The sequence below is a fragment of the Bombina bombina genome, chromosome 3 (genome assembly GCF_027579735.1).
Source record: "Bombina bombina isolate aBomBom1 chromosome 3, aBomBom1.pri, whole genome shotgun sequence".
Classification (NCBI taxonomy): Eukaryota; Metazoa; Chordata; class Amphibia; order Anura; family Bombinatoridae; genus Bombina; species Bombina bombina.
The window spans coordinates 69,476,892-69,504,265 of record NC_069501.1 but is presented as its reverse complement, the minus strand read 5'-3'; the positions used below and the strand labels follow the sequence as shown (position 1 = coordinate 69,504,265).

Sequence of the window (27,374 nt, the reverse complement as noted above, 5' to 3'; positions counted from 1 at the left end):
GGCTGAAGGTGATTGTTCTAACTTCTATCAAAATAAGAAGTCCAATGTTTTGGAACATAAATTATCACAGCCTCCATGCTAGCCCAGCTTCTTCCAGCCCCATATCATCAGCCGTCAAACACCACAGAGATTCACGGACCTAGCCGGCTCCACTCAGCATTACTCTCAGCGATCAAACCCACAAAAGTGACTCCGGACTTCATATAGAAAAAACTTTCTTATAACAAAAAAGCCATAAGAAAGACTTTTTTTTTTTTTTTTTTAAATGAAGTCCAGAGTTACGTTTGTGTGTTTGATGGCTGAGAGTAATGCTGAGGGGAGTCTGCTAGCTCTGTGAATCTCTGTGGTGTTTGACGGTGGGGCTGGGGAAAGCTGGGCTAGCATGGAGGCTGTGATAATTTATGTTCCAAAACATTGGACTTCTTATTTTGATAGAAGTTAGAACAATCACCTTCAGCCAGCCTGGCTATGAATATTAAAATGTAATGGGCAGAACCGCGTCCCTATTGGATGGGGCACGGAAATAATTTTACATAAACCCTGCCTATTTTTATGGGAGGTCGTTAATGCTCATTTTACACAAATTAAAAAGTTAAATTAAACATATTTAGAAGCTTTGTTTCAGTAAAAAAGTAGGTTGATTTTATAACATATATTTATATAATTATAATAATGACTTTTCTTAATATTTTACAAAGATTTCTAACCCTTTAACCATCTTCATTAAAAAAATGGTATATAACCTCACTGGTTCTGTCATAATCCTTTGAAGACCTTTTGAAAGAATAGAAAAAACAGTTAATGGAAAGTATAGTCAAAATTAAACTCATGATTCAGATAGAGCAGGCAATTTTAAGAAATTTTCTTTAATTTATTTCTATTATCATTTTTTATTCATTCTCTTGCTATCTTTATTTGAATGTATCCTTAAGAGCCAGACCATTTTTGGTTCAGCACCTGGGTAGTGCTTGCTGATTGGTGGCTACATTTAGACACAAATCAAAGTTCTACCCAGGTGCTAAACCAAAAATGGGCCGGCTCCTATGCTTTCATTATTCTTTTTCAAATAAAGATACTAAGAGAACGAAGCAAAATTGATAATAGGAGTATATTAGAAAGTTGCCTAAAATTGCTGCTCTATCTGAATCATGGAAGTTTAATTTTGACTAGACTATCCCTTTAAGATAGGGAGAAAACATTTCTTATTAAATGGATCTAAACCTAAAATGTTTCTTTTATGATTCAGACAGAGCATGCGAATTTAAATAACTTTCTAATTTACTTCTTTTTACTTTTGCTAGAATGTTAATAATTTGCAAGAGCACTCAATGGCAGCACTATTTCCTGCAATGTAGTGTTCCAGATGCCTACCTAGGTATCTCAACACAGAATCTAATGGATATGAAGCAAATTTGATAATAGATGTAAAACTGATTTTTTTTTTTTTTTTTTTTAAATGTTAAATTACAAAATAATTTTTTGGTTTTTATATCCCTTTAATCCACTGCCCCCTCCATCTTCCAAAAAAGAATAGAATGTACAGTTAGACTTGGAATTTCTTGGTTTTACTGTCCAAGTAAATTCTCAAATTCCATTATCTAGATTTCTCAGTTTTTGTATCCAGATGTTTTTGAAAATATTATAATTTATTTGTAAGTAGGCTAATTATGTAGGGTTAAGTACATGAGGAAGGTTACACAATTATACTAATTAATTGTTAAAATAAATAGAGATACATAGAACAGACTAAACCGAACAAACAATACACAGATGGATTTCCCTGCTCCAAAGAGCTAAGTATCTGTTGGTCTCTCAAGTCTGGTAGTAAAACTAGTATGTTGCTGAGAGCTAGAATATCAGTAGTCTACAACAGAGCCAACAAACCTTTTTCCAAACGGGAATCCTGGATCAATAGAAACTATTCTGAACATTTACTTATATTAATTTGTTACAGCATAATTCTGTGGATAGAAGTAATGGGTGGGGGGAGTTACCACTTAAAGGGCTTGGTTATTCTGACCCACAAACTGGTTTTCTCTTGTAAGGTGTATCCAGTCCACGGATCTTCCATTACTTGTGGGATATTCTCATTCCCAACAGGAAGTTGCAAGAGGACACCCACAGCAGAGCTGTTATATTGCTCCTCCCCTAACTGCCATATCCAGTCATTCTCTTGCAACTCTCAACAAGCATGGAGGTAGTAAGAGAGAGTGGTGAAATATAGTTAGTTTTTTTTTCTTCAATCAAAAGTTTATTTCTAAATGGTACCGGAGTTGTACTATTTTATCCCAGGCAGTAAATAGAAGAAGAATCTGCCTGAGTTTTCTATGATCTTAGCAGGTTGTAACTAAGATCCATTACTGTTCTCACATATGTCTGAGGAGAGAGGTAACTTCAGCGGGAGAATGGCGTGCAGGTTACTCTGGTATGAGGTATGTGCAGTTACAATTTTTTCTAGAAATGGAAATGCTAGAAAATGCTGCTGATACCGGATTAATGTAAGTTAAGCCTGAATACAGTGATTTAATAGCGACTGGTATCATGCTTACTCTCAGGGGTAATACCCTTATAAAATTGCAATATAAAACATTTGCTGGCATGTTTAATCGTTTTTATATATGCTTTGGTGATAAAACTTTATTGGGGCCTAGTTTTTTCCACATGGCTGGCTTAAATTTTGCCTAGAAACAGTTTCCTGAGGCTTTCCACTGTTGTAGTATGAGTGGGAGGGGCCTATTTTAGCGCTTTTTTGAATGATATAGGACATCTCTAAAGGGATCAAAGGCTTTCCAAAGTCGTTTATTGGGAAGGTAGTTGTTGTGACTGTTAAAAAACGTCTATCGTTTTTTTGATCCTTTTTTGAACTAAGGGGTTTATCATCCATTTGCAAGTGGGTGCAATTCTCTGTTAGCTTATTACATACACTGTAAAAATTTCGTTTGATTTACTGCCTTTTTTTCACTGTTTTTCAAATTTTGACAATTTGTTTCTCTTAAAGGCACAGTACCGTTTTTTATATTTGCTTGTTAACTTGAGTTAAAGTGTTTTCCAAGCTTGCTAGTCTCATTGCTAGTCTGTACAAACATGTCTGACATAGAGGAAACTCCTTGTTCATTATGTTTAAAAGCCATGGTGGAACCCCCTCTTAGAATGTGTACCAAATGTACTGATTTCACTTTAAGCAATAAAGATCATATTCTGTCTTTTAAAAAATTATCACCAGAGGAATCTGTCGAGGGGGAAGTTATGCCGACTAACTCTCCCCACGTGTCATATCCTTTGACTCCCGCTCAAGGGACTCACGCTCAAATGGCGCCAAGTACATAGCAATTACTTTACAAGACATGGCGGCAGTCATGGATAATACACTGTCAGCGGTATTAGCCAGACTACCTGAATTTAGAGGTAAGCGAGATAGCTCTGGGGTTAGACGAAATACAGAGCATACTGACGCTTTAAGAACTATGTCTGATACTGCCTCACATTATGCAGAAGCTGAGGAAGGAGAGCTTCAGTCTGTGGGTGATGTTTCTGACTCAGGAAAGATGCCTTATTCTGATATCTCTACATTTAAATTTAAGCTTGAACACCTCCGCGTGTTGCTCAGGGAGGTTTTAACTGCTCTGAATGACTGTGATACAATTGCAGTGCCAGAGAAATTGTGTAGACTGGATAAATACTATGCAGTGCCGGTGTGTACTGATGTTTTTGCAATACCTAAATGGTTTACAGAAATTATTAATAAGGAATGGGATAGACCAGGTGTGCCGTTCTCTCCCCCTCCTATTTTTAGAAAAATGTTTCCAATAAACGCCACCACACGGGACTTATGGCAGACAGTCCCTAAGGTGGAGGGAGCAGTTTCTACTCTAGCAAAGCATACTACTATCCCTGTCGATGACAGTTGTGCTTTTTTAGATCCAATGGATAAAAAATTAGGTTACCTTAAGAAAATGTTTATTCAACAAGGTTTTATCCTACAGCCCCTTGCATGCATTGCTCCTGTCACTGCTGCTGCGGTGTTCTGGTTTGAGTCTCTGGAAGAGGCTTTACAGCTAGCGACTCCATTGGATGACATACTTGGCAAGCTTAGAGCACTTAAGCTAGCCAATTCTTTTGTTTCTGATGCCATTGTTCATTTGACTAAACTAACGGCTAAGAATTCTGGTTTTGCTATACAGGCGCGCAGGGCGCTATGGCTTAAATCATGGTCAGCTGACGTGACTTCAAAATCTAAGCTACTTAACATTCCCTTCAAGAAGATTATTGCTGATATCACTGGAGGAAAAGGTCATGCCCTTCCTCAGGACAGGTCCAAATCAAGGGCCAAACATTCTAATTTTCGTGCCTTTCGAAACTTCAAGGCAGGTGCGGCCTCAACTTCCTCTAATGCAAAACAAGAGGGAACTTTTGCTCAGTCCAAGACAGTCTGGAGACCAAACCAGACCTGGAACAAAGGTAAGCAGGCCAAAAAGCCTGCTGCTGCCTCTAAGACAGCATGAAGGAACGGCTTCCTATCCGGTAACGGATCTAGTAGGGGGCAGACTTTCACTCTTCGCCCAGGCGTGGGCAAGAGATGTCCAGGATCCCTGGGCGTTGGAAATTATATCCCAGGGATATCTTCTGGACTTCAAAGCTTCCCCCCCAAAAGGGAGATTTCACCTTTCACAATTATCTGCAAACCAGATAAAGAGAGAGGCATACACTGTGTACGAGACCTCCTAGTTATGGGAGTGATCCATCCAGTTCCAAAGGAGGAACAGGGACAGGGTTTTTACTCAAATCTGTTTGTGGTTCCCAAAAAAGAGGGAACCTTCAGACCAATTTTGATCTAAAGATCTTAAACAAATTCCTCAGAGTTCCATCATTCAAGATGGAAACTATTCATACCATCCTACCTATGATCCAGGAGGGTCACTATATGACTACAGTGGATTTAAAGGATGCTTATCTTCACATTCCGATACACAAAGATCATCATCGGTTTCTCAGGTTTGCCTTTCTAGACAGGCATTACCAGTTTGTAGCTCTTCCCTTTGGATTAGCTACAGCCCCAAGAATCTTTACGAAGGTTCTAAGGTCGCTTCTGGCGGTCCTAAGGCCGCGGGGCATAGCAGTGGCCCCTTATTTAGACGACATCCTGATACAGGCGTCAAACTTCCAAATTGCCAAGTCTCATACGGACGTAGTACTGGCATTTCTGAGGTCGCATGGGTGGAAACTGAACGAGGAAAAGAGTTCTCTATCCCCACTCACAAGAGTTTCCTTCCTAGGGACTCTGATAGATTCTGTAGAAATGAAAATTTACCTGACTGAGTCCAGGTTATCAAAGCTTCTAAATTCCTGCCGTGTTCTTCATTCCATTCCGCGCCCTTCGGTGGCTCACTGTATGGAAGTAATCGGCTTAATGGTAGCGGCAATGGAGATAGTGCCGTTTGCACACTTACATCTCAGACCGCTGTAACTATGCATGCTCAGTCAGTGGAACGGGGATTACACAGATTTGTCCCCTCTATTAAATCTGGATCAAGAGACCAGGGATTCTCTTCTCTGGTGGCTATCTCGGGTCCATCTGTCCAAAGGTATGACCTTTCGCAGGCCAGATTGGATAATTGTAACAACAGATGCCAGCCTTCTAGGTTGGGGTGCAGTCTGGAATTCCCTGAAAGCTCAGGGATCGTGGACTCAGGAGGAGACACTCCTTCCAATAAATATTCTTGAACTGATAGCGATATTCAATGCTCTTCAGGCTTGGCCTCAGTTAGCAACTCTGAGGTACATCAGATTTCAGTCGGACAACATCACGACTGTGGCTTACATCAACCATCAAGGGGGAACAAGAAGTTCCCTAGCGATGTTAGAGGTTTCAAAAATAATTCACTGGGCAGAGATTCACTCTTGCCACCTATCAGCTATCCATATCCCAGGTGTAGAGAACTGGGAGGCGGATTTTCTAAGTCGTCAGATTTTTCATCCGGAGGTGTTTGCACAATTGATTCATCATTGGAGCAAACCAGAACTGGATCTCATGGCGTCTCGCCAGAACGCCAAGCTTCCTTGTTACGGATCCAGGTCCAGGGATCCCAAGGCGACGCTGATAGATGCTCTAGCAGCGCCCTGGTCTTTCAACCTGGCTTATGTGTTTCCACCGTTTCCTCTGCTCCCTCGACTAATTGCCAAGATCAAGCAGGAGAAAGCATCAGTGATTTTGATAGCGCCTGCGTGGCCACGCAGGACCTGGTATGCAGATCTAGTGGACATGTCATCCTTTCCACCATGGACTCTGCCTCTGAGACAGGATCTTCTACTTCAGGGTCCTTTCAACCATCCAAATCTAATTTCTCTGAGACTGACTGCCTGGAGATTGAACGCTTGATTTTATCAAAGCGTGGCTTCTCCGAGTCAGTCATTGATACCTTAATACAGGCACGAAAGCCTGTCACCAGGAAAATTTATCATAAGATATGGCGTAAATATCTTTATTGGTGTGAATCTAAGGGTTACTCATGGAGTAAGGTCAGGATTCTCCAAGAAGGTTTGGAAAAAGGATTGTCAGCTAGTCCCTTAAAGGGACAGATTTCTGCTCTGTCTATTCTTTTACACAAGCGTCTGGCAGATGTTCCAGACGTTCAGGCATTTTGTCAGGCTTTAGTTAGAATCAAGCCTGTGTTTAAACCTGTTGCTCCGCCATGGAGCTTAAATTTGGTTCTTAAGGTTCTTCAAGGAGTTCCGTTTGAACCTCTTCATTCCATAGATATCAAACTTTTATCTTGGAAAGTTCTTTTTTTGGTAACTATTTCCTCGGCTCGTAGAGTCTCCGAGTTATCTGCCTTACAATGTGATTCTCCTTATCTGATTTTCCATACGGATAAGGTAGTCCTGCGTACCAAACCTGGGTTTTTACCTAAGGTGGTATCTAACGAGAATATCAATCAAGAGATTGTTGTTCCATCCTTGTGTCCTAATCCTTGTTCAAAGAAGGAACATCTATTACACAATCTGGACGTGGTTCGTGCTTTAAAGTTTTACTTGCAAGCTACTAAAGATTTTCGTCAAACATCTGCTTTGTTTGTCTACTCTGGACAGAGGAGAGGTCAAAAGGCTTCGGCAACCTCTCTTTCTTTTTGGCTAAAAAGCATAATCCGCTTAGCCTATGAGACTGCTGGACAGAAGCCTCCTGAAAGGATTACAGCTCATTCTACTAGAGCTGTGACTTCCACTTGGGCCTTTAAAAATGAGGCTTCTGTTGAACAGATTTGCAAGGCGGCGACTTGGTCTTCGCTTCATACTTTTTCAAAATTCTACAAATTTGATACTTTTGCTTCTTCGTAGGCTATTTTTGGGAGAAAGGTTTTACAGGCAGTGTTTCCTTCCATTTAAGTTCCTGCCTTGTCCCTCCCTTCATCCGTGTACTTTAGCTTTGGTATTGGTATCCCACAAGTAATGGATGATCCGTGGACTGGATACACCTTACAAGAGAAAACACAATTTATGCTTACCTGATAAATTTATTTCTCTTGTGGTGTATCCAGTCCACGGCCCGCCCTGTCATTTTAAGGCAGGTAATTTTTAAATTTAAACTACAGTCACCACTGCACCCTATGGTTTCTCCTTTCTCGGCTTGTTTTCGGTCGAATGACTGGATATGGCAGTTAGGGGAGGAGCTATATAACAGCTCTGCTGTGGGTGTCCTCTTGCAACTTCCTGTTGGGAATGAGAATATCCCACAAGTAATGGAAGATCCGTGGACTGGATACACCACAAGAGAAATAAATTTATCAGGTAAGCATAAATTGTGTTTTTCCTTTGAGACCAGAAACAAATGACCTTTTATATATCTTGCAGGATGGGTTTCTTGCTGGTTGTGATGGTTTAATTTTTAGAATAATTTTTTAGATATTAGATTAGTTTTACGATTTCAAAATTAAATTTTTACTTCCGCTGTATCATGTAACAGCCATCAGCCAATCACAAAATGCATATATCTATATACTGTGCACACTTGCACGTTCTCAGTAGGAGCTGGCGCATCAGAAAGTGTGCATATAAAAATATCTGAATCCTTAAAGTTTATTTTTTAATTTAGTATCTCCTTAAAAGGTAAGGGGTTGATTCTGTTACATAGATTTACAGAGGAACAATGGGATTATGGTCTTTTCTCAACACTGTTTATTTTAAAATATTTTCTTGTAAAGAGGCAGCATTTTCTCTTTGCAGAGACACAGTCACAGTTTTAACTGTAAAACCATTCGTCTGTGATCTTCTAGCAAGAAAAAATACCTGAAATGATCTTACAGAAACCTCTGTTGAGAGCATTACATTGTAAATGGAATGCATTTACAAAAAAATTACGTTGCAGATATTAATATACAGCCTCATGTTACGTAATTAAAAATTAATCCTTAAGGATGAATAACCTTTAAACTATAATGTACCGTAAATAGAAAACTATCTTTAGATTTTTTTCCTCAAAGAAGTATTTTATTTTAAAGTAAAAGTGGTCTCCATATTTCTTGAAAACTTTCTAAACTATTTATGTGGGCAGAAGTTTTTTGCTAGATCATCCAATTCCGTAGGTAACTTTTCTTAGTTATTCAAATGTTTTGAGAAAGTAAAACTTTCATTTGATGTCCCAAAGAAATTTTACATTTTTATTGGAGCCCTCTGTTAAGTTTATAGAAAATATTTTATTTTTTTTCTATAAACTGAACTATCATTTTAAAGTTAAAGCAGAGGTTGTCATTTTTCTTAAATAGCCCAGCTGATTTTGCTTTGTCAAAAAGCCTGAAAACTCCTCCTTGGAACATTCGGTTGAGGAAAGATATATACTTTTTTAATTTGATTTTTAAAAAAAAAAAAAAAAACTCCTCCTCCATTCCTGGACTGTCAAGCCTTCAGCAACAGTTTAGCCTGGAAATGTTTGGAATTATTTTAATGGTGCATTGTTAAAGTGATTGTAAACTTACTTGATATGGTTAATGGATGTGTAAGGAGAAAGCAAAATAGGGTAACTTTCATTCATCAATATCTTCTAAATCGCATATTTTCGAAAAACAAATTACTTTTATTGTTTTTTTATTCCACCCGCAAAGCATTGGCTTTTGTGGTTATGACGACGAATCAGTGTTAATCCAAGCAATGCCCCCTTTGGCGCACATCGAGCCAGTAACAACTCCCACGTTTTAGAATTGCTTGGGGGAAAAAAGCGCATGAGCAAAAGAAACCATGGGCATTGTTAATGACTCGATGGACGCCAAAAGGGGCACGCTAGGTTTGGATAAACACTGATTTTATCGTCATAACCAGTTAAAGCCAATGCTTTGCGGGCAGAGGAACGGGGCGGAGAGTATACAAAAATAAAAGTAGTTTGTTTTGTTTTTAAATATGCAATTTAGAAGATATTGATAAATGTAAGTCACCTTCATCCCTGAATGTCATTGTTTATTCAATTCAAATATTTAAATTGTTGTTGGTATTTACCCTGGACTGTTTTTGAGTTCCCAATGGATGATTTTTTGTTATTTTTTTGTCAAGTGAAACCATTTTAAAACTTGATACTTTTTGGGGAAAAACAGACAAATACAAAGTAAATTAAAAAAAAAAAAACAAGAAAACTGACTGCAATAACCCTTTAAAGCTGTTTACTGGTAATTCCAGAATTTAAACTAAGCAATAAGGTGAATCTATCATACTTGCTATTAAGATTCCCCAAGGCAGAACATACAGTGATCTGAGATGTCATCGCAGAAAATGCAGCATGTCTGCAGAAAGAACAGGAACTGTTAGCACTTTAACTTTTCAGTGCTGCTCCACATTAGGCTGTTCTTTTTAACTAGAGCTGTTTTCTGGCTGCATTGTATAAGTTTTCCTTAACACAGTGCACCCAGAACACAGTGCTGTTTGAAGACAACAATCAAATATGCAGAAGTGCATTGATTGCTGTCTGGCTCTGAGATTTTTGCAAGCTCGTTCCCTAGCTTTTCACAGTCTGCAAAGCTGTTTTTCTCTGAATGTAAGATGTTTGTATGAGCAATGCACCTTTATTACTACATTTCTGTTAGACTAAGAGAAAAGGAAACAAATTCATTCAAGAGACATTTTACAATTACTTTTTTGTCTGCAGCTTTTAATATTGCTTTATTCTCCAGTTAACCAACACATTGCAATTGATCTGGCGCTTTAGTGTAACCGACAAATTAACAATTTTATTTTATTTAAAAATGACCTGCAGAAAATGTTTCACTAAAAAAAAATCTGATCGCAGAAAGTGAAGAAAAATTCTGTCTCTGGGTTAAGATTCAACTAAAGGTTAATTACCACATTTACAGAAGTGTTTCTCTCCACGCACAGTAGGAATTGAGCTCATTTGTAATTGAATGTTAGGAAATATGCAACTGTGGCTGTTCAGTTTTACACTTTTACATTTAAATAGATTATTTTTAATTTAGCACTTTAACTATTCCAGCATATTTAACTGCTTCAAATGTATATTATTTATAGCTGTATATTAGCAATTAAGCACTGCTCTGTAAAGATCTGCAAGCAACCACAGTGTAGCATGTTCCGATATCAGATATATTTGTGCTGCAAAATGCTCTTGAGTTTATTTAGTACAGTACAACCACCATTTTCAGGAATTGTTTTATTCTTAATGCTTTAACAGATTCCAAAGTACTGTACAAGGGATACAGTTAAGAGGCGAGACGGGGCAGGCACACTGGGTCAAAAAGATTACAGCGCATTGGCTCCTGAGATATAAATCAAATAAAAAGTGGGCAAAATAAACATTGTGCAATTTTGTGTTTCACGTTTTTTTGCAATACTTAGACAGTGCAGAATTACATATTGTGTTTAATGTTCCATTAATTATCCCTCCATTGTTTTAAAATATTTTTTGCCATAGAACTGTTCTGCTTTACTTTACATATTTCAAAATTATCCGTTGATGAGTAATAGGTGTAAAACGGAAGATCGATACAAGTTAAACAGCTTTGGGGTATACAGAATATAAAGTTAGGTGACTCATTGGCATGTTAGATTGTGTATACTCACATATTGGGTCAGTCATGTAACAATCAACTGCATTTATACAGTTTATGGACTACTATATGGTTGTTTTTATGTTTGTTTACAGTGGTGCTCTATTCAGTCTCAACCCCAGCTCGCTGGGCGGAGCCCTTAGTCCCCTGATGAGTAACAGCACTCTGGCAACAATTCAAGGTTGGTGACAATATTGCTATCTTCCTTTTTTTTTATACTAATGATGTCTGTAACACTTAAAAGGATAAAATGCCACTACACCCACAATCCTAGCAGAAGTTTAAAATATATAATATAGCCCTATGCCATATTATCTTGTGGGCATTTGTTAAAAACTAAAAAACTAAACATTCTTTTTTTCAACATCAACTTGTCAGTTGCTGTCAAAATAATGATTACAACACAATCTAGATTATTGTTACTCCTCCACAGACGTGGTTTCTTTATAACTCACTAGTGCTCAGATAGATATAGATAATCATCTGTTAAGCATACAAATATAATTTTTAGCTTGAAACTCCTTAGAAAGTGAAAATAAATTTAGAAAGATACATTACTTTTAAAGGGACATTAAACACTTTGAGATGGTAATATAAAATTATAAATTGTATTTATAAAAAAACTCATTTTTTATTTTGTCCCCTTTTCCTGTAATTCCTTTCTAAAATTGTGTGCAGAACACTGTTATATTCCACACAACCATTGGCTGCACACTCTAGTGACCTATTTATAACTGTCCCTAATTGGCTACAGCAGAGAAGGTAACCTAAGTTACAACATGGCAGCTCCCATTGTTTTATAAACACTAAAACTTGACATTTATTTTGTCAATATTTAAACAGCTAATGAAACTTTAAAAATACATCTACATGTTATCAGTTATCTTTTCTTTCAATGTATTATTCTCTCTAGCATTTTAGTGTTTAATGTCCCTTTAAAGCTACCAGTTATTGCAAAAAATTAAGTAACTTAGTTTTCAGTGTTATCTTGGATTATTGAAACGTCACTTATAAAGTTACTATGATTCTTTAACTTGAAGAAAGAGAGAATTAAACAGTCTACTTGAAAATTCGTATTGTTTAAAAAGATAGATAATTCTTTTAATTACCATCCCCCAGTTTTGCATAACCTACAATGTTATATTGTACTTTTTCCTTCTGCAATTACCTTGTATCTAATCATCTGCAGACTGCCCGCTTAGCTCAGTCCTTTTGACAGACTTGCGTTTTAGCTAATCAGCGCTGACTCCCATGGAGTTACCATGAGAGTGAGTACAATGTTTTCTATATTGCACACATGAACTAGCACTGTCTAACTGTTAAAAATTGTCAAAATGCCTTCAATGACTTAGAAATCAGTTTGAGCCTACCTAGGTTTAGCTTTCAAAAAAGAATACCATGAGAACAAAGAAAATTTGATGATAAAAGTACATTGGAAAGTTGTTTAAAGGGACACTGAACCCAAATTTTTTCTTTCGGGATTCAGATAGAGCATGCAATTTTAAGCAACTTTCTAATTTACTCCTATTATCAATATTTCTTCATTCTCTTGGTGTCTTTATTTAAAAAGCAAGAATGTAAGTTTAGATGCCGGCCCATATTTGGAGAATAACCTGGGTTGTTCTTGCTGATTGGTGGATACGTTCACCCAACAGTAAACAAGTTCTGTCCATTTTTCTGAACTAAAAATTGGCTGGCTCCTTAGCTTAGATGCCTTCTTTTTCAAATAAAGATAGCAAGGTGATGAAGAAAAATTGATAATAGGAGTAAATTAGAAAGTTGCTTAAAATTGCATGCTCTATCTGAATCACGAAAGAAAAAATTTGGGTTCAGTGTCCCTTTAAAGTTGCGTGGCCTATCTGACCCATGAATGTTTAAATTTGACTTGACTGTCCCTATAAGTGCTTTGGTGTGTGGCTTTCTATTTGTTCCAGCTGTGTAGTCAGTGCAGCAAAACAGCCAATCAACCTAGCTCATATTTGTAAACTAAAAATGGGCACACAAAGGCCTGTAAAGACATTGAAAGAGTATTGTATCAAGTAACTACATCCCTCCTCTTTGTCTATCATTGTCTATATTATCATTGGGCATGTATTAGCTATTCATCAGTAATTAACATTTAAGTCATTAATACCAATCATGGTCTTTTGCATTTAACCATATCCCATTTTCTTGATTTCTGTATTTTGAGGAAATTTTCAATGTCTTTCTGGAGAGTCAATGAAAGCTATTGTAAAATGTGATTATCCTTTTTCCAAATCATTTGGAGGTAAAACATCCTTTGTCTTTAGTGGACTAGTTTTCAGTCCATTTTCTCCCATCCTTAAAATGACTCGCTCTTGGTGATTGACAGCCCCTTCTCTTGCACGATTAAAGGGGTGAGCCTTACACACTCTGAGGAGTGTGTAATCCTGCATACGGGCCAGCGGACAAACAGATCCGCTTCCCGTATGCAGCATATGCGTGCAGACAGCTTCTCAAGTTGGGAAGCTATACGCTCGCCTTTTAATTCATGGGGCCCTTACATTAATATTATAGAAGATAGCTTGGGAAATCGCGTCTAAGCATTTGCTGACAGTAATTACAAGTATACAGTGAATTGGATCAGGACTTCAGATTCAGGTTTTACTAACACATCATTAGGACATTTTGTGAAGATCCTCTGCATGTTAGTCCTTTCAGGAATGCATGCTAGTCGAAGTCGTAGAGAGAAAATAGTGAGCTGTGCACCAAAGCTACTTATTGGGTGACAGTGAGAAACGTCACCAGCACACACACAAAAAAACTTGAATTGCAGTCGGCAGGGTACCTGTCAGTAAAACAGATTTATAAAAATTGTTGCCAAAAAATGCATATATAAACATGTAAAAGGTTATTCTATTAAAATATAATTACCAACTAGGCTTACTTTACTATCATTTTAAACTTGCAGGGATGGGGAACTCTCCAGATGTTTCAGAACTACATTTCCCATGATTCTCAACTAAACTTCAGAGTGCCTAAGCATCATCTGTAATGTAGTTCTGAAACATCAGGAGTGCCAAGGTTCCCTGCTTTTCAAGGGATATGAAACACAATTTTTATTTCATGATTCAGATAGAGCATGTGATTTTAAACAACTTTTTAATTTTATTCTGTTATCTAATTTGTTTTCTATATGGTCCACATGAACTAGCAGCCTCCTGTTGTGAAAAGCAAATAAAAAAGCATGTAATAAGAGAAACTGGCAGAAATTTAGAGGTTTAAATGTTATAATGTATGTTAATATAACAATGTTGTTTTTGCAAAGCTTTGGAATGGGTAGTAAAGGTGTTATCTATCTTTATTTCCTATGGCATGGAGAGCCCACAAACATTCTAATTACTAGTGGGATATTTACTCCTGGCCAGCAGGTGGAGGAAAAGAGGACCCCAGCAGAGTGGTTAAGTATCACTTCCCTTACCCATAACCTCCAGTCATTCTCTTTGCCTTAATCACGGGAGGATGGCGAAGATGGTATCTGAAGATTTTTAATCCTTTTATGGGTACTTTTCCCTGCAAGCAAGGATTGGGGTCTAGCTGTGTCCATGTCAATCTCTTTAGTAAGAGTAATGGTGGCTATTAGCAGTTAGAAAACGGCAAGCTGGTCTTTGCTTAACTTCTAACATTATTGCTACCCCTATTATAGAAAGCCAGGGTTGGTCACTCTGTTCTTTCCTTTCTATAGGTCCATGGTAGAAGTGGAGTAGCTGCCACACCTCAGAAAACGGCTCCTGCCTGACAGAGCAGGATCCACAGGTAAGTCCTTTCCCTTCTAGGTTAGAAGGTACCAGCACTATAGGGGTTAAATCCTTGTGGAAAGCATTTGAATTCTGTTTTAGGGGCACTGCTTATATGTGAAGGAGGCATCATATTTTATTAGGCTCAGAGATGGAGAGTGTATGAAGTGTTTGACAGGTCTTTGCTTTAAACTTGTTTGGGGGCAATTGCTTTTCAGCTCAGCTTTTTTGGCCCAATCACTTTTTGCTGTGGTTGACGGTTTTCGCCGTTTTAGTTTGGCGCAATTTTTTTTCTTATTGCGGTCACGTGACCGCTCTTCCAGTTTTTCGGCTTCTCTGTTCAGAATGGAGATTGCCGTGGCGAGTGTTGAGGGTGCAGTTTCCTCTTCCTGCAGTTGTTTTTCAAGTGGATTTGGGCTTTTCCGGTAACAAGGAGGTGGTGATCTTTGCTCAGGGTGTGTCCGGTTTTCTGTGCTAGTGGGATAGCAACTTCTGGAGGGGTAAGACCTCTGCAGAACTGAGGGTTTTAGGTGTTTATTTATTAGGTATGGTTTTTACTGCTTCACATAAACTTAATTTGTTTTTGTTTTTGGAATTTCAATTTGTGTTAATTGCTAGGAACTGATACCCAATTATGGACACTAATGCTGAAGTTGATTCTTTTGAAGGCTAAGATAATTGCTCCTGTACAGTTTTGCTCTTCATGTCTAAATAAATCTTTAATGTTTAAAGATAAGATGTCTCTCCCTGAACCTCCTGTCTCTCAGGATAGTGTTATCCTAGCAACGCCTCAGCTTTCCCCTCAAGCTTCACATGCAGTGCCCTGCAGCTCCTCTCAACCTCCTGGGGGTGTTTTTTTTACCTGTGGATTTCCTGCACAGATTACTTCTGCTGTTAACGCAGCTTTATCAGCTTTTCCAAAGGTTTCTGGTAAGCATAAGAGGAAATCTAAACATATTGATGTTAGTAAGGCTGACTCCGCTAAGGCTGCGTTAGTCAGTTTGTCTGTTATCTGATGAGGATGATTCTTCAGTGGCTTCTGAGGGGGAATTGTCAGATTCTGATAATGTAGTGACCAATTCTGCAGATTCAGATGAGATTAATTTCAGATTTAAGTTAGAACACCTTGAGTTATTTTGAAGGAGGTTCTTGCTACTTTGGAAGAATCCAACGCATCTGTTGCGGAGATTCCAAAGAGGTCTAGTAAGCTTAATAGGGTATATGATGTACCCTCATCTGTAAGTGTTTCCAGTCCCAGACCGTGTGGCAGATATCATAACTCAGGAATGGGATAAACCAGTTATTCCTTTTTCCCACATCCCCTGTTTTTAAAAAGCGGTTTCCTGTTGCTGATGCTATTTGTGACTCGTGGCGCACGGTGCCCAAGGTAGAGGGAGCTATCTCTACTCTGGCTAAGAGAACTACTATTCCTATTGAAGATAGTTCTTTCAAGGATTCCATGGATAAGACGCTTGAGGCTTTTTTGAAGAAGATTTACATTCATCAGGGATTACAGTGGCAACCTGTTGCTAGTATTGCTACAGTTGGGGGGCAGCATCTTATTGGTGCAATGATTTAACTAATCTTATCCTAGAGGAGACTACTATAGAGTAGATCCAAGACCAGATCAAGGCTCTCAAGCTAGCCAATAACTTTATTTGTGATGCCAACATGCAAGTTTTTAGGTTGGGTGCTAAGATTTCTGGTTTTACTGTTTTAGCTCGCAGAGCTCTGTGGTTAAAATCTTGGTCTGCTGATGTTAATCCAAGTCTAAGCTTTTATCTTTGCCTTATAAGGGTAAGACCTTGTTTGGTCCAGGTCTGGCAGAAATAATCTCTGACATTACAGGGGGAAAGGATTCTTTCCTACCTCAGGATAAAAAGTATAGACCTAAGGGTTGCCAGAATTCTAATTTTCTTCTTAAACGGGAAGAATCCACAGCTGCATTCATTACTTTTGATAATTCAGAACCTGGCCACCAGGAGGAGGCAAAGACACCCCAGCCAAAGGCTTCAAATACCTCCCCCACTTCCCTCATCCCCCAGTCATTCTTTGCCTTTCGTCACAGGAGGTTGACAGAGAAGTGTTAGACGTTCGAGATAGTCTCTTATGGAGGGTAGTACTCTTCGAAATGGAACTGGAGTTTTAAGTAATCCTGTCAGCCTCTCAGTGAGAGCATGGACGACCAGTAGAGTCCAGAGATGCAGGGAGAGTCTTTCTGCGAAACCATCCCGACTCATATTAACAGCTCCTTAGCATTGACGAGTTTCACTGCCCGCCTTTATTCACTCAAGTCCATGTCAGAAGCGAGGCTACTATCTTTCATACTTGAAGGGCAGTGTTCCTGTTCCACAGTGCAGATTGCGGTTTGATCATTTCATTTTATTTCATTATGTGAAAGTAATGGTAACAAGAGAAGGTAGGGTCCCAGTGGGACTCCTTTTATCTTAAAATAGGAATCATGGGTTAATATCTCCTGAGGGGACTTTAATCATGTTTATGTGGTTCTATCTGCTTATGTGTAGTATTACTTTGGCTCATGGCTTTTTCGGCCTTATCAATTGGTGCGATCACTTTAGATTTACGTGCTCTTTTTGTGACTTGCTTGGTGCACCTTGTGACTGTTTGCATTGTTTTCCACTTCCGTATGCTGACTCTGTGGCAACAAGGAGAGTCTGTTCGTTGGTTGTCTGGCTCACAGGAGGTGGTGAGTGCCCCAGCCATTGGGTGTGTAAAAAGGGTGCCAGTTAGTGTTTGTCATATCTGTAATCCCAAGATTATGGAGGATTCTGATTTTATAGACACGGATGTCTCCGATGCGGAGAATGTGTCTAGTGATTTATATGAAATGGCCCGGGTTATCCATGCCCATCAGTTATGTTCCGATTGCTGTTCTAGAGTACTCTTTTCTCCTGAATCAGGGACCTTAGAGTGAGTTGAGCAATCCGCCCCAGAGGATTCTATGTCCAGTGAGGCGCGTGCCCCAGTAACCTTCCTTTGTTACGCAAGCAAGTATCCCTATGGCCTTTACTCCTTCTCCGGAAGATGGCTTGTTTCCTCCAGAGGTTACGGCACGGTTTCGCATGGCCATATCTATGGCTCGGGCTCACTTATATCTCCCGAGTGAAATATTTTTAAGGTACTGTTCGTGTTCTGTCAACCAGGGCCCATTATGCGTGGGATCGCCTGATTCAGTTCGGCCTTCTGAGGAAGCGTCGGCCGCTGAGGCTTCAGGGGCCCCAACCTCGGGGTCGTTGATCGATCCGGCGAGGGATAATTTTGCCTTCTGTTATAGGCTGGCACATCTTTCTGTTCTACTAAGGCATGTTTTGGCGGCGCTAGAGGATTCCAGTCCTATTGAGCCAAGGGATTCGAGGCCTTAGATGCCAGATGGCAAGCTGGGTTAGACGTTTGGGGATGAAGCTAATCTCCTTGACGTCTCCGTTTTTTTTCTATCTTTCCTTTATGTATCGGTTCCAGTTCTGAGCTTGGGTGAATAGGGCATCTGATCGGCTGGTCCTGTTGGCGTACCCATTCACCTTGGGAGTTCACCCATGGGTGCTGCCTTACTTTTATTTTGATCCGGGTAGGAAATATTTGATTTGTTTTAATAAGCTCATGCCTGATATAATTTCCGTTTAAGAACAATCTTTCTGTGGAACTGATACTTGAGATTTGTGGTCGCATGGGTGTTTCCTTGGAAGTTGCGCACTTTTAGTTAAGAACGAAGTTATGTTCTAATTCTTATTATCGAACCTTCTGGTCGATTTTTCTTGGACCTTAGACAGTTTTGGGGTGTCTTTGTACCAGGCAGGTACTGGTTGGACGCTATCTGCTGTTCCTTGGGTTCATGTCACTCTTGTGGTGCTGATTATCCTGTCTGATTCTGAATGTCACTTGGCCTATTGATATGGACTCAGGGCTCGGATCCTACTACGAAGTATGGGGCCTAGTGCGAAGATCCAATGCTTCCTTTTTTCTCAGCGTTTCGTTTGCTCCAGTACATGGAGTGCAGGGGTCACCCTGCCTTTTCTGCCACGAGCTCCGAGGCTCCCATTGTTATTCCTGTCGCAGGGATTTCGGGAAACCGATCCAGTAAGGATTTCTGGAGACTGTCGTCTTCTCAATATAAGAACGGTCCCTTGCCATACCATGGTCTTTTGACTCTTGGGTGCTATCCTTCGACCTTCGATCCGAGGTCAGTCACAGACTTTCGCCGTTATGGTGTCAGGGAAATGACAAATTTTCTTCACCAGTGTGTGGATCAGGTCGTTTGGCCTGTCTACAGAGGATAGCCTTGCGATCCTAGGGTACTGGTTGCCGATTTCTTCAACTGGTCAGGAGTTTTTTCAAACTCTTGGGTTGGAGGCTGTTGCTAGGTAATCTACGTCTAAGGACTTTAGATGGTGGAGGGCTCTGTCTTGGGTTCGCCCCTAACATGGGAAGCAGCTGATAGATCCCTCAGGAAGTTAGATCTTTCGATCGGTTCTTTGGATCATGTCTCTTGCCTGAAATGGACATGGGCGGTTCTGCTTAACCTTTGGGTTTTGGTTCCCCGCGTGTACCTTTGAGGGCGGCTTAAGTTTAAGGTCTCTCTGACGGGTCCCTACTTGTCTTCGGGGACATCAGTGCTGCCTTATAGGCTCCAGTTTCAACTGGGCTGGCGATATTGGCTGAAGGGTCTCGCCTATATTGGTAGGGTGGTTACCGTTGCTTTGCTCCCTTTTCTTCTCACCTAGGGTGGGGGATGGGTTCTTCCGTGTTCTCCTTAACTTGGAGGTACCTCAGTATCTGTGAAGGCCCGTGGGTCCTTGTTTTTCTCGCCTCGTAGGTTTTTTCCCTTCCTGGCGTACTCGGAATCATGTAACTGGATTCTGATATTAGGATGCTGGGGGTCAGAGTACTTTCTTCCCTGGGGGACTGTTCCTTCTTCTGGAAGGCTGCAGTGTAGGGGTTTTCGGATCCAAGCACGAAGTTATCTGTCATGGCTCATGGAGCATGCCAGTTTTAGTAGCGGTCAGAGTTCTACTCTGGGGTTTTGATTCCTTATAGATCCATCCTTTTTTCTTCCGACAGTCTGGGACTCTTGTCTTAGGTCTTTAACTAGCCTTGGGGCTGGGGCTGTTATCCTGGAGGGAAGGTCAGGGGTCGGTCTGAGCTGTGCAGTGTTGACCGTTTACTATTATTGCGTTGTCTTCCCCTTCGTGGGGGGGATTCTTGGTGCCCATCTCTCTACTGGTGGAGTTTGCTGCTGGGATGGGACGTTTCCTGAAGCCCGGAAATTTCTGGTCGGGAGCTGTTGTTGACATTTTTCGGCGCTTCTTGGTGGGACGAGTCCCAAGATGGCTTAGGGTCAGCTTTGCTGCCTGGAGATTGGTGGTCGCGAGTTCTTGTTTACAGGTGGCTCTGTGCTCTCTTGGAGAGCTCCTTTTTATCTGCTAGGACAGTTATCCTGTCTCTGCTTGTCCTGACGGTTTTTGACTTGGCTATGTGCAATAGGGAACTCACGGTTTTCTGGAACACCATATGTGGTACGGTGCTATGTCAGGGATATGAGGGTGGCCTTCTGGTCATCCTAGTGACGTTTTTTTTCCTGAGTATGGACTTATTTTTCTGGTCCTTGTCCTTCTAGGGAGTTTGTCTCCCTGGGCAGTGGTCCTGTGACAACCTTGGGTAGCTCTAAGTTTGATTTGAGCCCATGTTGGATGGTCCTTTGGCTCTCTTATGGGGTCCTCTAGTCTCCCCCTCGGGGGATGATAGAGGTTTTTAACTTTAGGGGTACTTTTCGTGGGAGTCGAGAGCTGCTGGGCTTGCTACTCAGAGGCTTTTGTGCTCAGCAGACTCTGGGTCTGAGTGGTCTCTAGCATGGTTTTGCAGGTTATGTAACTGATGAGCAATTACCTGGGCTTCCGTTTTTTTTCCCTTGTCGTTTAGAGTTTTTGTAGGGTGTCAAGTAATTTCAGGCTGTGGTGCCTTTCGAATGGGTCACCTTTTTGTTCCTGCCCTTTGATTGCATTCAGTGTCCTCTAGCTTGGGTATTGTTTTCCCAAAAGTAATGAATGCAGCTGTGGACTCTTCCCGTTTAAGAAGAAAAACATAAATTATGCTTACCTGATAATTTTCTTTTCTTCTAACGGGAAGAGTCCACAGCTCCCGCCCGCGTTTTATCTATGAGGCGGCAGTAATTTTTTGTTCTTCTGGCACCTCTTTCACCCTGATATTTCTCCTATTGTTCCTTGTTCCCTTGGCAGAATGACTGGGGGGATGAGGTTAGTGGGGGAGGTATTTGAAGCCTATTCCCAAAAGTAATGAATGCAGCTGTGGCCTCTTCCCGTCAGAAGAAAAGAAAATTATCAGGTAAGCATAATTTTATGTTTTTCGTTCCTTTCATAACTTTAAGGGCTTCATCCAAGTCAGATCAATCCAAGTCTTCTTGGAGGGCCAGTCAGCCTTGGAATGGGGGGAAGCAAGCCAAAAAGCCTTCCATTGATTCTAAATCAAGTTGAAGGGACCGCCCCCGATCCTGTAGTGGATCAAGTGGGGGGCAGGCTTTCTTTTTTTCGGCAGACTTGGATACGCGATGGTCCAGATCCTTGGGCCATAGATATAGTATCCCACAGTTACAGAATAGGATTCACATATTGTCCTCCCAGGGGCAGATTCCACCTGTCAAGGTTATCTGCGAACCAGTTAAAGAGAGAGGCCTTCTTAAACTGTGTAAAGGACCTATCATCCCTGGGAGTAATTGTTCCAGTTCCTCCAGAGGAACAGGGTCTAGGATTCGATTTAAATCTATTTGTAGTTCCCAAAAAGGAGGGCACTTTTCTTCCTATTCTGGACCTAAAGTGTCTCAACCAATTCCTCAGGGTTCCATCCTTTAAAATGGAGACATCCGTTCTATTCTTCCTTTGATTCAAGAGGGTCAGTTCATGACGACCATAGATCTGAAGGATGCGTATCGTCATGTTCCCATTCACAGGGTACATTACCAGTATCTAAGGTTTACCTTCCAGGACAAACATTTCCAGTTTGTTGCCCTTCTTTTTGACCTCGCTACAGCTCCCAGAATTTTTACAAAGGTTCTGTGGGCTCTTTTGGCAGTGGTGAGGTCCCAGGGTATTGCTGTGGTGCCTTATCTAGACAACATCCTTATTCAAGCGCTATCTTTTTATCTAGCAAAATCTCATACCGAGATGTTGTCTTTTCTACGTTCCCATGGGTGGAAAGTGTATCTGGTACACGGGAACTCTTTCCCAGATTCAAAGGTGTGTTTCTTGGGAACAATCATAGAATCCAAACTTAATGTTTCTTGCCTCTCTCTCCAGTCTGCTATTCATCCATCTGTGGCTCAATGCATGGAGGTGATTGGACTGATGGTTGCCTCCATGGACATCATTCCTTTTGTTCAGTTCCATCTGAGACCTCTGCAACTATGCATGCTCAGTCAATGGAACGGGGACCTCTTGCAGAAGATAAATTTGGATTCCCCAACAAGAGTCTCTCTCTCTCGTGGTGGATTTTACAGTACCATCTGTCTCTGGGCACATGCTTCCTGAGGCCTTCCTGGGTGATTGTGACCCAGGAAGGTGCTGATTATCCTGTCGGATTCTGAATGTCACTTGGCCTATTGATATGGACTCAGGGCTCGGATCCTACTACGAAGTATGGGGCCTAGTGCGAAGATCCAACGCTTCCTTTTTTCTCAGCGTTTCGTTTGCTCCAGTACATGGAGTGCAGGGGTCACCCTGCCTTTTCTGCCACAAGCTCAGAGGCTCCCATTGTTATTCCTGTTGCAGGGATTTCGGGAGACCGATCCAGTAAGGATTTCTGGAGACTGTCGTCTTCTCAATATAAGAACTGTCCCTTGCCATACCATGGTCTTTTGACTCTTGGGTGCTATCCTTCGACCTTATGCAGATCTAGCCTTTTGGGCTTGAGGGTAGGAGATCCGAGGTCAGTCACAGACTTTCGCCGTTATGGTGTCAGGGAAATGACAAATTTTCTTCACCAGTGTGTGGATCAGGTCGTTTGGCCTGTCTACAGAGGATAGCCTTGCGATCCTAGGGTACTGGTTGCCAATTTCTTCAACTGGTCAGGAGTTTTTTCAAACTCTTGGGTTGGAGGCTGTTGCTAGGTAATCTACGTCTAAGGACTTTAGATGGTGGAGGGTTCTGTCTTGGGTTCGCCCCTAACATGGGAAGCAGCTGATAGATTCCTCAGGAAGTTAGATCTTTCGATCGATTCTTAGGATCATGTCTCTTGCCTGAAATGGACATGGGCGGTTCTGCTTAAACTTTGGGTTTTGGTTACCCGCGTGTACCTTTGAGGGCGGCTTAAGTTTAAGGTCTCTCTGACGGGTCCCTACTTGTCTTCGGGGACATCTGTGCTGCCTTATAGGCTCCAGTTTCAACTGGGCTGGCGATATTGGCTGAAGGGTCTCGCCTATATTGGTAGGGTGGTTACCGTTGCTTTGCTCCCTTTTCTTCTCACCTAGGGTGGGGCATGGGTTCTTCCGTGTTCTCCTTAACTTGGAGGTACCTCAGTATCTGTGAAGGCCCGTGGGGCAGATTCCACCTGTCAAGGTTATCTGCGAACCAGATAAAGAGAGAGGCCTTCTTAAACTGTGTAAAGGACCTATCATCCCTGGGAGTAATTGTTCCAGTTCCTCCAGAGGAACAGGGTCTAGGATTCTATTTAAATCTATTTGTAGTTCCCAAAAAGGAGGGCACTTTTCTTCCTATTCTGGACCTAAAGTGTCTCAACCAATTCCTCAGGGTTCCATCCTTTAAAATGGAGACATCCGTTCTATTCTTCCTTTGATTCAAGAGGGTCAGTTCATGACGACCATAGATCTGAAGGATGCGTATCGTCATGTTCCCATTCACAGGGATCATTACCAGTATCTAAGGTTTACCTTCCAGGACAAACATTTCCAGTTTGTTGCCCTTCTTTTTGACCTCGCAACAGCTCACAGAATTTTTACAAAGGTTCTGTGGGCTCTTTTGGCAGTGGTGAGGTCCCAGAGTATTGCTGTGGTGCCTTATCTAGACAACATCCTTATTCAAGCGCTATCTTTTTATCTAGCAAAATCTCATACCGAGATGTTGTCTTTTCTACGTTCCCATGGGTGGAAAGTGTATCTGGTACAAGGGAACTCTTTCCCAGATTCAAAGGTGTGTTTCTTGGGAACAATCATAGAATCCAAACTTAATGTTTCTTGCCTCTCTCTCCAGTCTGCTATTCATCCATCTGTGGCTCAATGCATGGAGGTGATTGGACTGATGGTTGCCTCCATGGACATCATTCCTTTTGTTCAGTTCCATCTGAGACCTCTGCAACTATGCATGCTCAGTCAATGGAACGGGGACCTCTTGCAGAAGATAAATTTGGATTCCCCAACAAGAGTCTCTCTCTCTCGTGGTGGATTTTACAGTACCATCTGTCTCCGGGCACATGCTTCCTGAGGCCTTCCTGGGTGATTGTGACCACAGACGCCAGTCGGTTGGGCTGGGGAGCGGTTTGCGGTTTCTTAAAGGCACAGGGTCTGTGGACTCTGCAGGAGTCGCCTCTTCCAATAAACATCTTGGAGTTGAGAGCAATTTTCTATGCTTTAATAGCTTGGCCTCAACTAGCTTTGGTCTGATTTATCAGATTTTAGTCGGACATCACCTCGGCCTACATCAACTACCAGGGAGGAATGCGGAGTTCCTTGGCAATGAAGGAGGTGACTCTCATTCTCCAGTGGTTGGAGTCTCACAATTGCCATCTCTCTGCCATCCACATACCAGGGGTGGACAACTGGAAGGCAGATTTTCTGAGCAGCCAGACATTTTATCCCAGAGAGTGGGCTCTCCACCCAGAGGTTTTCACAATGATAACTCTTAGGTGGGGGGTTCCAGATTTGGATCTGATGGCGTCTTGTCAAAACGCCAAGCTTGCAAAGTATGGTTCAAGGTCAAAAGATCCTCAAGTCTTTCTGGTAGATGCTCTAGCAGTTCCTTGGAGCTTCAATCTAGCATACCCGTTTCCTCAGTTTGCGTTGCTTCCACGAGTAATTGTTCGCATCAAACAGGAGAGAGCTTCTGTGATTCTAATAGCTCCTCCATGGCCTCACAGGATCTGGTTCGCAGATCTGGTGACAATGTCATCTCTTCCACTGTGGAGGTTACCTTTTAGGAAGGACCTTCTACTTCAGGGTCCCTTTCTTCATCCAAATCTAGTTTCTCTGAAGCCGACTGCTTGGAGATTGAACGTCTAAGTTTATCTAGACGTGGCTTTTCTGAGAAAGTCATAGATACTATGCTTCAGGCTCGTAAACCGGTTACTCGCAGAATTTAACATAGTATATGGTGTAAATACCTTCATTGGTGTGATTTAAAGGGTTTTTCTCAGAACAAAGTAAGGATTCCTCAAATTTTGGCTTTTCTTCATAAGGGCCTGGAGAATGGTTTGTCAGTCAGTACTTTGAAGGGTCAGATTTCTGCACTGTGTATTGATACATTTTTTAAGGCAGCTCCTAAACACCCTTCCTCTCTTCCCATGACTGATTCAGTTTCTGAAATTATTTCTAAGCAATGGCAGAAGTCATGTATTTATTTTGTTCCATCTGCCAAATTTAAAATCTATGCTTCCTCTCCCTTCTGTTAACACAGAGATCTGGGAAACTGTTCCTAAGGTAGCCATTTCCACTTTGGCCAGGCGTACCATTATTTCTTTGGAGGCTATTTCCTCTTAAGAATCCTTAAGCTGGAAAACTTGAAGGTTCAATCCTTTCACCTTGCAGGTTTTATGTTCAGACATGCAGTCAATGTAGCCTGTGTTGCTGCTGCTGTTTGGTGTGAACATTTCTCAAAACTTGTTTTTGGTAAAACCACTCTTGGTGAGATTCAGGATTGTATTATTAAGCTAATTCCCTTATTTGTGATGCAGCAGTGGAAATATATGCATTAATGCTAAGAATTCTACATTAGCTGTTTTAGCTAGGTGAGTCTTGTGGCTTAAATCTTGGTCTCTAAGTGCAGGCTGATTTCTCTCCCTTTTAAGGGTAAAACAAACACTGTTTGGGTCTGGACTGCATGCTTATTATTGCCACAATCACTGGAGTAAGGGAGCTTCTCTGCACCAGGATAAGAAATCTAAGTGTAAGCTTACATCTGCTGGGCGTTTTAGTACCTTTCGGCAATCTAAGTATCAGAAAGATTCCTCCTCTGCACAGAGTTCTGGCTATTCCAAATCCTCATGGAAGTCTAACTCTTCTTGGTCGAAAAACAAACAGTCCAAGAAGACTGCCTCAGCTTCCAAGACCACATGAAGGTGCGTCCCCCATAACAGATCAGTCTCTGGTGGGGAATTAAAAGTGTAGTGAACAGCACCACGTGTTTCAACCTCAAAGCACGGAGTTCAGGGTCAGCCACCACCGCATAGATAATCGGGAACTCCATGCAATCTTCAGGGCTCTCCAAAGTTGTATAATCTTAGGCACAAATATTTTCTGAGATTCCAATCAGACTTCTTGGCAGTGGCTTATGTCACATTGAGGAACTCGCAGTTCCTTAGCGATGAGGGTAGTGTCCCGCATCAGTTGGACATAGTGCCATCATTGCTGGATTTCTGTCATCCAGATTACAGATGTGAAACATTGGAAAGCAGACTCTCATTTGCTTGTGTCTTCACCCAGGGGAATGGTCTCTGAATCAGGAAGTTTTCAATTAAATTGTGAGACGTTGGAGTCTGCCAGAGAAAATTCATGACTTCTCACTTGAATTACAAACTGTCTCAGTATTGTGCCAGGTCTTGGGATCAAGTATGATAGAAGCTCTAGTGGTTATTGGTCGTTCAACCAGATTTACATTTTTCCTCTGTTTGTGTGACTATACAGAGTGTTAGCCAGAATTAAGCAGGAACAAGCCTCAGCAATTCTGATTTCTTTGGCGTGGCCTTGCAGGATTTGGTTTGTGGATCTGGTGCAAAAGTCCTTTTGACCACCTTTCAAAACTCTGAATTTGATGGTATGGCGAATGAATGCTTAACTCTTTCTCAGATATTTTTTTCTGACAAGGTTATTGCTACCCTGATTCAGTATTTATCATAAAGTCTGGAAAAAAAATTTTGCGTTGTGTTCTTGCAAAGCTTTTTGTTGAGTTCCTGCAGGAAGGCTGAGATAAAGGTTCAGATTTTTCTGTTCTCTTTGCTAAAATTCCTGATTTTCATGCTTTGATTCAGGCTTTCAGCTTTGTCATACATACCTTTTTTGATTTTTCATCAGGATAAGGCTGTTCACACTAGCTATTTATTTCCTCCTAAGGTGTTATCTACATATATTATCAGTCAGTTAATTGTGGTTCCTTTTTTTGTTTAGCATCTAAGATAAGAAATCTTAGAATGTTGAATGTTGTAAGAGCTCTAAAATATTATGTGAAAGCCACAAAAGATTTCAGGCCTTCTCTTTTTGTTCATTTTTCTGGGCCTCACAAAGGTCAGAAAGTTACGGTTGTTACTTTAGCAGCTTGGCTTAAAGCCTTAAGTTGCAAGACTTTTTTGGTTGAGGTCAAAACGCCCCCTCAGCGCATTACTGCTT

The 27,374-nt window shown here is 41.0% G+C and overlaps 1 protein-coding gene across 1 annotated transcript in view; it reads left to right on the top strand.

The window, feature by feature from the left end:
* The window catches only part of POU2F1 (POU class 2 homeobox 1), a 215,046-nt gene that overhangs the window by 178,684 nt on the left and 8,988 nt on the right, over nucleotides 1-27,374 (top strand). Inside the window, exon 10 of the mRNA XM_053705861.1 lies at nucleotides 11,135-11,220. Coding sequence (XP_053561836.1) covers nucleotides 11,135-11,220 — 86 coding nt within the window. The remainder of the gene's footprint in view (nucleotides 1-11,134; nucleotides 11,221-27,374) is intronic.